The 12,815-nt window shown below is 41.7% G+C and overlaps 1 protein-coding gene across 1 annotated transcript in view; it reads left to right on the forward strand.

Moving 5' to 3' along the window:
* Positions 1-12,815, forward strand: part of SULF1 (sulfatase 1) — a 63,729-nt gene that overhangs the window by 11,778 nt on the left and 39,136 nt on the right. Inside the window, exons 3-4 of the mRNA XM_069004914.1 lie at positions 6,427-6,578; positions 8,552-8,721. Coding sequence (XP_068861015.1) covers positions 6,427-6,578; positions 8,552-8,721 — 322 coding nt within the window. The remainder of the gene's footprint in view (positions 1-6,426; positions 6,579-8,551; positions 8,722-12,815) is intronic.

Here is a 12,815-nt window from a genome sequence, read left to right on the forward strand (position 1 = left end):
TTCTATCCAAAGACAGTGCTGGCTTCCAGATCAGCAAGGCTGGGGGGGGTCTCATATCCCATCTGCCACACTCCACTGCTCACTTGCTGAGAAACCAAGCAAAGTGGGGTTTTATCACATGCATGGGGCTGGGCACACTGCTATAGGTTTTCAGATGTCTTATGAAAGGCAGGTACCAGTGAGATTCAGGAGTCCTTTCAGACATTGTTGGGTCCTCCACTGTGACCAAAAGCACTTCTGACTCCCTTCATCCTACCCCATTAGGCAGTGCAGTGTCCACTCCTCGGTTTTCTCATCCCACTTTTCTGGCCCTGCAAGACCTCACTTTGGCCTCTGCTCTAAGCCTTGTTCCCCTGCTTGTCTGTCCTCAAGTCATTCCCTTTCTCCCTCTTGCCCTCCCTCCTCTCTCAGGTCCAGTCAGTTCTTGACAGACATGTCCTGTTCCCCCTGCTTACCATTAACGATCTCTTTTTCCAGCCTGATCAGCAGACCTGCTTCTCCCACCCCCCTTGTCAATCAGCTTCTTTCTCCTTTCTCCACTCATTGTCCCGTTTCTTGGTTGACATTGCCAGTCCTGGGCCCCCAAGCCCCCACTGCTTCTTCCCCCCCCCTTACCTTCTTTGCTGGATTTCCTGCTGTTCCCCAGACTGCTTGTCCTTATCGGGTCACCTCCTGCCCTCTGCATTTCAATCAACTTTCTCCCACCTACTGACACCACTCACAGGTGGACAGGGAATAAATGTCCTGAGGTGCCCAGATCTCTAGCACATGAAAATTGCACGGTTTTTTCAAAGGATTCTAATAGATGCCTCCTTGACAGGAAGTCCATCATGCCTTTGACAGAGTTCCTGCTCTCAGTGCAGAGCATGGAAGTGCTATCAAATGAAATCTCACATAATTTTTTTCAGATGTTAAGCATAATTCCTTTTCCATTACTGTGGTTCTCAAAGATGGCTACTGTTTGGGCTAAAAAGTTTCAAAAATTCAGCCTGAGGCAGACATCCAGTGTGGAAAATTTAAATCCAAGTATAAGAGAGTTATAAGCAGCTGAAAACAGGGTCTTATAATGAGAAGTGTCAGACAACATCAATATTGGAAAGTGCTACCAGCTTGGCCCATAATAAAGGCTTTGTTAAAGACATCACCCAGGCTAACAATTGCTATATCAAGTTATAGGCTAATGCCTTTTGCAACTGCTGAGTTATAAAATCCTTAATGATCTTTTTGGTTGCAATGGTAAACCTGGCAGCGACTGGGATAGACCCACAAAGCTGGAGAAAATGAAGAAAACCTGAGGTTTTCTACTGTGTTTAAGTTACAAGACTGGGAACTGTGAAATCTGAATTATATTCTTGGCAATGTCACAGGCTTCCTGCGTGACTTAGGTCTAGCTCAAGGTTAACCTCCTGGTGCCTCAGTTTCCTCACCATATTTTTTGGGACAATGCTTATTTCATTTCCTAGGCATGCTGGCATACTGAGCTGGCTTTCTACACTTCAATGCTGTGATACACTAATCCTCTGCAATTTTTCAACAGAAGGGAAAAATCAAACTTCTCGGGTTTGAATCTATGGCTTGCGTAATGGGAAGAAAGTAAGGAGGAATTTACTGGAATGATTCAGAAGCTCAAGTTATGTTGGGTTCTGTCCACAGAAGCATAGAATCACAGTGTTTGAGTCCTGAAATGTCATATAAACAGTGCTTTGCAACTCCTGTAAATGGTTTCCTGACTTTGTTAAAGGAAGTGGGCTGTCTACTTAAAGCTCTTGTCTAGGTCACGGTGACTAAACCTTTCTGCAGCTTGGCTTTTTAAAAGTTTGCATTTGTTTTAACTCGGAAATGTTCCCATAAGCCTCAACAAATAACAAGGGTGTAGAACACAATATACGTCCTTTGATCTGTGGAAGTGCAGAGATGTCTCACTGGTAGACGCAGCCCAGTTCACCTGTACACTAATCCACTAATGCTGACAGGAGTTAGAGGACTAACTCTATTGTGTAATACTGTAAACATGTCATAATTGCTTGTAAAACATGCAGGGAAAAGAAGTCTTGGGAATTATGAGAATTTGAATCACACTCAGCTGTAAGTATTAGAGATCCCCTGGATCAAATTATATTTGTCTTGCACCCATTGCAACCGCCTGGACCTCTCAGTCCAGTACAGAAATCATTAGCTCATTGTAAAAGGGAAAACAAAACCCTGTCTTAAGGCATCTGTTCATGTCAGGAACCAGACATGTATATTCTGCAGTCTCTCCAGAGACACATAGATGTCTGTATAACTGTTCACCATGCCACGTGTTGTTGTTTGCATAAACATAATTGAACATGCTAATACAGAATACCATTATTCTGATATACTAAACTACACTACATGTGATTAAAAAATAACAATGTGTCCTGGGAACAGTTGGCAAAACTGCCAGAATGCAGATAAAAATTGTCTTATTAAAATGCAAAAGTAAGCATTTATCTTTCCTGTTATCCCTATGGGGGCCATTACACATAGTAATGAAAAGATGTCCCTTGCAATGGCCTTACTTTTTAATGAGGCTTTTACCCATTGAGTCATAATCTTCATTTTACTAATTACAAGCAGAAATGGCTTCCTAAACCCTCCAACTGCTGAGTACAAGTGGCTTCTAAAGATGAGGCTTCCCAGTCGCTTTTCAGACTTGGGCAATTCAGAAAGTGTTGGGCTACAGCTAAGTTAAAGACGGGGGTTGACTCTACAAGCCAAGCATGTGAAGACCCAGCAAAGACATCTGCACATCACAGTGTCAGTTCCTGGGCAATTCTGGGACATATTCCATAGTGCTTTTTTGTTAACAATCCTCTGGTTAAACAAAAAACAAATGGGACACCCATCATGATTACTTGCTGATTGTTATTTGGTCCCATGGACTCTCCTGTGCTTTCCTTTTACTCTGGCACTTGTCTTCACTCAGAGCCTGAAGAGCCAGACACTAACTGCTGGTGCTGGGCCCCAGTTCTGACTCACTTGCCCTATCCTATTCTCAGTAGTACTCAAAAAACCACACAGTGCAGGGACTTGAACGCTTGTATTTCAGTAAAAGCCTGGCTTTTCCCTTCATCTGTCTATTTACTCGTATCCTCTTGGGCTTTTGACCAACAAACCATTTTTGGTTAAAGTATTTTGGCAAATATGATCCATTATCACAGCCACTGTTTCTTCTACTAGTATTCAGGGCTTTGCTACACGTTTGACATGGGAACTGCCTTACACAGCAACAAGGGTAAGCATCTATTTCTGAAAGCTGTCACTCAGGGAGCTGCTTAAAACTTAACAGCACTGAGATTATTTTTATGATAAAATACTAAATCATTGCCAATGCAAAGGTGAATGGTCCAGGCTGTCAGTCTGAAGTCTCATAATATGCACTGAAATAGGGGGTTCGGGGGGCCAAAAGGTATCTAACAATGCATTATTAAAGTTAGAAAATTAAGTAATCTAAAGGAAGGAAATTCCAAGATGATTTGGCCCTCCCCAGCTCCAAGCCATCCTTTCTTTTCCAAATTCAGTTTATCTATTCTCATATTGGTGCCCCAGGTCATTTCATCTCTTCATTTTATGCTGGTGGTTTTCTCTCAGGTAATGAATATCAAAAGAGAGAGTAGAGAAGGAGTGAGAGAAGCTGATGGCTTTTTGTTTTAATGTCCAGAATTAAATTCTGGGAAAATTCCCTGGTCTGTAAAGGAACACTCCATTGTGACGTTGAAGTGAGAAGCTGGAGTAATCATCTGTGTGCTACAGTTTTTCTGAGCTTGGTCATTTTGAGACAGATTTTCATAGCTGCCTCTGTTATTTACAAAGGCCCTACATCAAAACCTACAGACACTAGAACTTCTTAGAGAAAAATTTGTCTATTATTTTTAAATGGGTGAACCCATTTCTTTTCCATAGTCTTTTTCTTGGAAATTACTGAACTGTTTGGCTAAAAGGTTCCATTGAGCAAAATACAGCCTGAGTCAGATAGCATGGAAACTATCACCACTAATGATTGAAGTTTGGCAAGACTGTAAATAGCAGAGTCTCTGAGTGAGTCAATCTTAATAATAGATGGGGCAGTCAAACCATCCTATGTGATAAATTGTTATAACTTCCATTTCAGTTTGAAAGCCTCTGATGTTTGTGGGAGGCAGGTTGTCAGTAGAGCCCTTTAGTGATCAGCACAGCATGCAGAGGTTCCCCAAAATCATGAGGCAGCTGCTGTTAGACTTGGGATGACACTCAGAGGGGCTGACCTCATATTTCCCTTGTAACCACAGACCATCCTTGGTTTTGCTTGGCTCAACAATGCTTCTTCTCTCTCAGTTACATCCCTCTCCCATAGTTTTCTTCACTGTTGTCTCTCTCTGACTTCTCTTCCCCTTCTCCTCTTTCCCTGGCTTCCCTTCTCACAGTATTTCAGCCTTTACCCATATACTTTCCCATGACATCTAACTGAGAGTTTAAACCAGTTTGGCTGCCTGAGATGAGAGGTATGGTTTCCATTCCGGGAGACAACAGTGCTGGCCATGTATTCCCTGCCCACTGTCACCCTCTTCACCTCACAGTTCTTGATTTCTGGTAGGCCTCAGGATAAAAAAGGAGACAGGTTGGATTGCTTTCTTGGTGGCTGTGGGAAGAAGAGCTGGAAGCCTGGTCTAGTGTCTGTAGGACTTGTTTATATGTCACATTCCATGTGGTATAGGAAAGTAACACTATATATGACTGTAATCTCTGGTTAGTGACATTTGGCAGCTCCCTGACTGAATTGCATCATATTTATGTTGCCTCAGACAAGTCTTAATTATGAACACTTTGATTTTTCTACCAGTTTTCCCAAGAAGTTCACCATGCCCACATCAATCAGATCTGAATTATTTGAGCCTTTCCACAAATGTGCTTTTTTGGTTAGATTGAATGTGTCTAGGTTGGATGTGAGGTTTTCCAATGTGACTTCATTTCCTAGTAGGAAACAAGTACAGGGATCCAAGGTATGTCCCACTGCCCAACTGAGGGACAGCATCTCTGGACAGCAGCTTTTTGCAGACAGGCCTGACTGCTGGGTTGAGGCTGGCAGCAAGGGCAGGGACTGGGCACTGTGAGGGGGGCAGGGAGGGGGACAGCTATCACCCAGAAGAGCTCTGTCCCTGGAAAGGGAGAGGTCTCTGTCAGTCTCTCCTCTTCAGTGGTGTCTGATTTTGTGAGCACCAGGGGTACCTGTGTGCAGACTGCTGGGGACACAGGCAGCAGAACTACTGGCACAGGTGACCCTCCAGGGTCTTGTGAACCCGAAGAAAACTAAAAAGGAAAAGAGTGAAGATACTGAGACTCCCCATTAACTTGCTGGGACTGAACTGGATGTAATAAATCCCAAAAACCCCACACTGCAGACCTAATCAAGTGTTTTGTCACTGCACTTCCCAGGCAGTGGAAGAGCAGGATAGAGCCATCCAAACTGACTATTCTATCCAGGTCACAGACCATATACAAGCAGCTAAAGATCTCCCACACCCCTCCCTCCCTAGAAGCAATGTGGCTGCATTTGCCAGGGTGCCATGCCAGCATTAATGCTCCTTTCCAAGGCCAGCTGGCTGGCTTCTGGTGTCTGTGTATCTTTGCCATAGGCAATCCACAACTCCCAGATAGCTGGGAGCCTGCTGCATTGTGAGACTGCTTTTCTTCCTACTTCCTTCCAGAGGAATTGGCAGGAGCACCTATAAACCTTTGGTAAAGGCTGAAATTTTCAGTCTGAGTGGGTTCTTACTTGTCACCTTGAGCTAATGGAAAAACATGCATGGAGTTTGGCAGGCCAGGTAGAGGAGATGGACCTCCAAGCCTTTGTCTCTTTTTGGCAAGTTTTGCCTTAGAAAAGATGTGGCAGCCAAGCAGGGTGGGGATTCCTTCTTGCTCTACCTGAATATGTCCTAATGGGATGGAGATCTGTACTTCTCAGACCTTTTATCAAACCAGCAAATGTAGGCAGGGTAGCAAGCCTGAACTTTCAAAAGTCAGAAGCCAAGCTCCAAAACATCACAGGACTTACTTAAAACCACAAGGTGTTTCTCAGATGTTTCCTGTGGGCACTGAGTTTTTATTTCATATTCAAGTGGAAACCAAGAGGAACATACTCTTTCTAAAAAAAAACCCTGAAAATATTTCACATGAACACTAGATTCCAAAAGATTAAGAAAAAAACATAGAGTCACAAAGGCTTTCAACTCCCATAAAACTCTGGAAATAACTTATTTTAATTTCAAAACCCTCTAAGCTATAAAAGGAAGATTTTTGGTAAAGCAGCTCTGACTCATTCTAACACATTCTTGTTTCATTCATACATTCTTTTGACTCAAAGACTAAAAGACTTGGATTGCAAAGCCTCATGCGTGTGTGTTCTTTTTTTTATTTACTTCACAGCTTTTTTTGGGAAATACCTCAATGAATACAATGGCAGCTACATCCCTCCTGGGTGGAGAGAGTGGGTTGGATTAGTGAAGAACTCTCGCTTCTATAATTACACCATTTCTCGCAATGGTAACAAAGAGAAGCATGGATTTGATTATGCAAAGGTATTTTCCAGATGCATAAATGCCACATGATTAATCCATATAAAAATAACTTTCAGATAATTAATTAATTAACCAACTACAACCATGAAATTGAGATGTCATTTTCTCTCCAGGGCATTGCAGATGAATTTCCATGTGAGAATATTAATCACTCAACAGAAGAAAGTTCCCAGGGCTCTTCAGTGGAGCCTGGTGATTCTTCCCTCCCTCTCCCTGATAGAAAGTCATGTTTTGGTGGCAGAAGCAAACAGTAAATAAAAGCCTTTCCCCAAAAGAACTGTGCCCCCTGCTCTACTGAGCTTTAAAGTTTGCTGAGTGTTGTCAGTTACTACCCACAGAAGAACCTTGGTTAATGTTGTTTTCCATTATAGAGTGAACACGCCTGTGGTGTCAGACTCCGGATATGACTATGAGAATAGATAAGGGAAAGAACACAGCCATTGGAAAGGTTCAGAGATTGTTTGTGCTCTTGACAAAGTGTGGAAAGTATGCCAAAGTGACCTGCCCACTGCCATGAAGTTTCTTGGAAAGGCTTAGGAGCACAGATCGCAGACTGCAGAAAGCAATCTGGAATTTCCTCAGATTGTAGCTCAAGGAAGATGATACAGATGTTGCAGCTGTGCTTTCTGACCCATGTAATGAGTTTTTATTGGAAGCTAGTGATGCCTGTTTCTGATTTTCCCATCCACAGAAATTGCATTACACTGATTATTTATAGAGAAAAAAATAGAAAATATAGAATATTGGTTAGTCATACATTCCTTACACACTCTGTATATGTAGCTAGAATAGGAAAACATGAGAGGAATAGATGCTTTGGGAGAGCAATCATACAGGCATTTCACTTAAACAGGCCACAAACCCAGAAATTATCACAACCCTGGTGCCTTGCACTCATTATCCATTTTGGAAACTAAAGGATCACTCACTGTCTCATCCATAAGTTTGCAGGATTTGTAGCAGCCAGGGCTGCCGTGTGTGCTCCAAGTGGGCTGCAGGAAAGGGGAAGGGGCAGGGGGACAGGGAGCGGGTGAGCGAGGAGGTCACAGCTGGTTGGCTTGTCCTAGCACTGACATGCGACACAGACCTTGTCCCTCAGGCTCTGCTTTTGCAGCTGTTCAGGGCCTCGAATCCACAACATAAGATTAGTCATGCCTGGAAGTGCTTGAAATTACAAACATTGTCTCAGCACTTTCTCAATGAAGCTCGAGCTAGACCTCCAGGCCAACAGTGAATACTCCAAGGTGGCAGGTGGTTTAATTTAAGTTTTCATCTTTTTTTCTTAGTTCCATTTCCTCCCTTTTCCTTGTAGGCTTCCATTTGCCACCTTAGCTGTGGGTTAAGCCAGTTTATTAGCAAGTCACAACCTTAATCTCAGCAGCTGCACTGCTTAAATTTGCACAATTAAATGAACAGAGCCCACAGGAATTCAACTGCTCCCTGCATTCTCATTTGCAATTTCTTTGATTAAGATTTTTTGCAATCTGTTGCCTGTTGTAGCTGTCTTCCACTGTCTTCCACATGCAAAAGTACAGTCTGAACAAAGAATGTGCAACAAAGGTTTATGTAAACATAAAACCAGATTAAGATTCAATGTTATTTGGGAGCCATTACCCTGTGAAATGTTTTATCAATGAAATTTAAGAAACACATCCTTGTCAGTACAGTCTGTCATTTTAAATGTTACTTAGCATTATCTTACCAAATCTAGTAATCAAATTTACTTACAACTTTCTGTTGTATCTGATTTGCAAAATACTGTCTCATTTATGTGGCATTGCCTGCTTAAGAAAGTAATTACTGCTCAGTCTCCTCTATGCTCCCTTAAATCATACATCTCTTTGATGGTATGTTTTTACTTCCTGATCTGAGCTTTAATGAGGACTTGAAAAATAACGTAATAACATGATAGTATGTGATCTAATTAATCATGCACTTTGTAACTTTTGCTTTTTGTTAATCGTATGTTCCAGGACTACTTCACAGACCTAATCACTAATGAGAGCATTAATTACTTCAGAATGTCTAAGAGGATATATCCCCATAGGCCCATAATGATGGTCATCAGCCACGCTGCACCCCATGGCCCCGAGGATTCTGCACCGCAGTTCTCAGAGCTCTACCCCAACGCTTCCCAGCATATGTAAGTCAAAACCACACACTGCCAGACCCGCTCCTTGTGTCTGCTGCTGTGAGGGGTTTGTGGGCTTTGTTTATGGAGACATCGCAGGAACAGGGAATTCAAATATGAGACACTCCTGTAAGCAGAGAATGTTTGCTTGTTTCTTTTGCTGTGCTTGCTCCTTTCGCGGGGGAGAGTGACAGCTCTGACCATTATTAAAGCAGAGAGAAGCCCTTTTCCTCCTGGGAAGTTGTGGGAGATTAAAAGGTCAGTATTTGGCTTTGTAAGGGCAGCTTCTTACAATACCCTGAAAATATGTAGACACAGGTCAGGATCTGTTGGAAAGATATTACTTCCTTCGTTTCCCTCTAAGATATGCACTTCCTGGGCTCTAACTAACTGAATGCATTGAGAGTAAAAACACCCTTTTGAAGCTTTTGAGTGTACCAGATTTGTTTAGAGACTAGATACTGGCAGATTCCCAAAATAGCCTATCAGACTGCATTTTTAAATAACATGCTTAATCTTTTCTGGTGAATAAAATATAACAGAAAAACCCCAACTCTTCATTTTGTTTCTAGAACCAAAAGCAACTTCAGGTAAAAATCTGTGGATTGTCCACATCTGTGGATTCCACATATTGCTTTGTAGCTTGAATATTCTGGGTCCTTTTCCTTATAGTGAGAGGCAATGGAAGATTTCCACTGCACTTGTGCCTACCATGGGTTTGTAGACCAGTCTTCCATTTGTTCTAAAACAGTGTCTTTGCACACCTTCAAAAAGAAAAAAAAAAAATAAACAACCCAAACCAAACCCCACCAATCACAAAAAACACCTTAGTTAAATATTTCAGCTAGATTGTGCATTTATTTGTCCTCTCAAAATGAGGAGAAATCAATTTCATTAGACGATGGGAAAGCTTCTTGGTCTAAAAGTTGTATTTTGGACATGCTGCAATAGTTCACACACAAGGATGGTTTTTCTACTTACATCAGATACTTTAATATTTCAAGGAGTTGTAGTTACTGCATAAACAGAATGCATAAACTGATCACTAGTTGGAGCCAGAAAGAGATTTGCTGTTCATGGCACATGGTAACATTTTTGTTGTTTTGCATCTTTTTATCCTCTTACTGGCTGCTACTTTCTAGATATGCCAGTTTCCCTGACCTTATAATCTTACATTCTCCATGATCCCACATTCCTGGAACTAGACTGCAAGTAATGCAAACCAGTCAGCAATGTTTTGTAGTTATTTATATATTCAGAGTAATTTCTGCCTGTATAGGTAGCTAATGAAGATTTTAGTTGATAAATAAGGTAGACACAAATACCTGTTATTATTGGGTTCTATGGAAGAACTTCCTCAGTCAGTATCCTGAATTATGCGCTCCAGCAGAAAGTAGCAGGGAATGATGGTGGGGCGAGGGGAAAGTAAAACCACAAACTTTTTCCCTGTGTTTTTCTAGCTTCTGCAAATCACCAGTTTAGGTGAAGCATCCAGGTCAGTGTGCACATTCTCTTTGCACTGATTTGATCTCTTTTGGAACTCTGGTGGCAGCCTCACCATCTTGTGGCAACAAGTTCCACGGTGTCACTCTCTGCACAGGGGACAAAGGGCTGCTTTTTGTTTCCTTCTAGACCTGGATCTTGGTTATGCTACCTGTGTCCCCTACTTCCCATTCTGTGAAGAGTAATGAATAGTCACTATATCAAATCGAGTGGATTTCTCCCATGTCTCCTTTCAATTGCCACTTTTCATAGCAAGAGTGTTATATCTATTTGTTCTCACCCCATTCAACAGATTGCTTCCCATTTAGTAGCACAGACTGCCTGGCCTCAGGCAAGCCATCCTGTCTCCTGGGGGACTATCCATCATACAGGAGGGCAGGATTCAAACTGTTTCCGCTTAGCTGTGGGGACAGTGTCTGGAAGAAAAGCACTGAATCATTGTATCTCACCCTACCTCTCCCCAGGCCAAAGCAACTCATTTTAGGCTCCTTGCTCCCTGTCTTCTGAGAAGTGCTTGTAGGAACTTGCTTTGGTTTATCATGCTGTTGACACTTTCTACTGCTTGGTGTTTTCAGCCTGCTTGTTTTCTAACTTGTGCTGGTAGAACAAACAGCTTTAGTTAGTCTCCAAATTTTTAGCTGCCTCTGCACCTTATACAGGTTATATGTTACCTGCAAAGATTAAGCAAAATCTTAGCTAAATTTAATTTTTATTTGTGTGGACTCCTGGGGTCTAAATACCTTGCTCTGCTAGGCTGCTTGTGAGAGCACTCAGCTGTGCTTCTTGCCTTCTGGTGTTGTTTATTTCTTGGCAACCTTCTTGCAAAGAGTTTTTTCTCCAATGACCTCAAGAGATCCTTGCTGGCTTGTCTTGTTTCTTCTTGAACTGCATGTGTTAAAGTTCAGTCTGCAGACTGAGAAATGAGACAAATTGAAGATAAACTCCTGACTTGGGTTTTGGTGGCTGAAGATTCCTACTGATTTCTCTATCAAAAATACAAGCAATGTGCTCTAAAAGATATGAGAAGTTCAGTTCTCACAGAAATATTCAGTGCTCCCTATGAAAACAGCACAAGAACAATAAAATCTCTCCTGCCAAGGTTTGTGTAATTTGAACATTTAACCCTTAGGTTTTCTTCCTTGGTGGTCAAGCACCATTTGAATCTCTTTCGTTCTGACCTTGGGTGACAGCCATCTGACCTTGGATTTTGTTTTTAAAAATGTAGTTGCTGTATCATGTTACTGTAACGCCTACCTCCAACAAAGAAGGGAAACCAGGTCAAAAGCTGCTTGCTGGCTTAACAAACTGAGATGGAAGGTTATACCTACAAACCAAGGATTAAGATAGCCTGTCAACCACATGTGAGAAGTTTTGCTTAAAAGAACAGTAGCTGAAGCAGACCCTTAAATTATGTGATGTCTCTTTGCTGGTAAAGTGCCTGCTAAAGATTGAAATACTGCCACTATATATTAAAACAAAACAAAACAGCATCAAAAAAACAACTCAGAAGTTTGTTTTGAAGAAGTTTTCCACTGGCACATATAAAGATGGGAGTGGCAATGGCAGGAAATACTCCAGTTCAGGGAGAGCTCTGCCCTCAAGTGTGGGCGTCTATTGGTCTCATTTCCTCACTTATCAACATGGCAAGAATAAAATCAAATGAATGCAGCAGCAAAGTCCATAAGATTTATGAAAAGTACATCAAAGACAAAAAGAAAGTGAAGAATTACCATCATTATGTTACAGTCCTGTCCTCCTCAGCACAAACAGGCTCAGTCGCATGGAAAGTCTTACAAAGACATGAACAGTAATGATGTGTACACTGTCTACTTAAGTGATTCCTGTTAATTCTTATTAATTCCAGTTTAAAGTTAAACACAAACTATATCACACTGGAAACAGCAGACTCTATTGTTTTTAAGCATCCACTCTCCCTCCCACTCTCCCACTTCTCCTCTCCATAAAATATGTCCTATTTCTGACATCTAAAAATATTTCTGAAGGTTTATTCTGGCTGCTATCACCATAATGAGTGATACATTTTCTGACAATAAATCATACTAATGCATGTACTCTAACTATCCCCATACATTATTTCTGTGAAAGAAAATGGGGCTGTAGAAGACGTACTAGATGAAGGCAATACAGAGATTTTTGCTGTGGTAATGAGCATCATCTGTCAAGGAGCAGGGTTGTTAGGCCTTTGGAAATGTTGTTGTTAAGTATGAAGTTATGTTACAGGACAATCTTGTTTCATCAGACAGCTGAGCAGGAAAGCTCTGACTCAAAGGATGCTCTAATGAAAGCCTGAATTATCTGTTATTTGCAGGGCCTCTGGCACTTTAACTTCCCTTTACCTTCCAGTGTGAACCAGTCTTAGGGGAACTGTGAATCAGACTTAAGCTGTTTATAAGCTGTGAAATAAACAAACATTAGAAGCAAAAATCTGCAGGAGACAGGTTTACTGAAGAATGTAAAAAATGAAAATCTGAACCACTACTGGCTTTGCTGAGTTAAAATCCTGGGGCTGGCAGGAGAACTGACAGCCAGATTTTATGACTACCTGGAAGCAATCCTATTGCCAAGCGAGGAACATTAGGAGG

Source organism: Aphelocoma coerulescens, chromosome 2 (assembly GCF_041296385.1).
Source record: "Aphelocoma coerulescens isolate FSJ_1873_10779 chromosome 2, UR_Acoe_1.0, whole genome shotgun sequence".
Classification (NCBI taxonomy): Eukaryota; Metazoa; Chordata; class Aves; order Passeriformes; family Corvidae; genus Aphelocoma; species Aphelocoma coerulescens.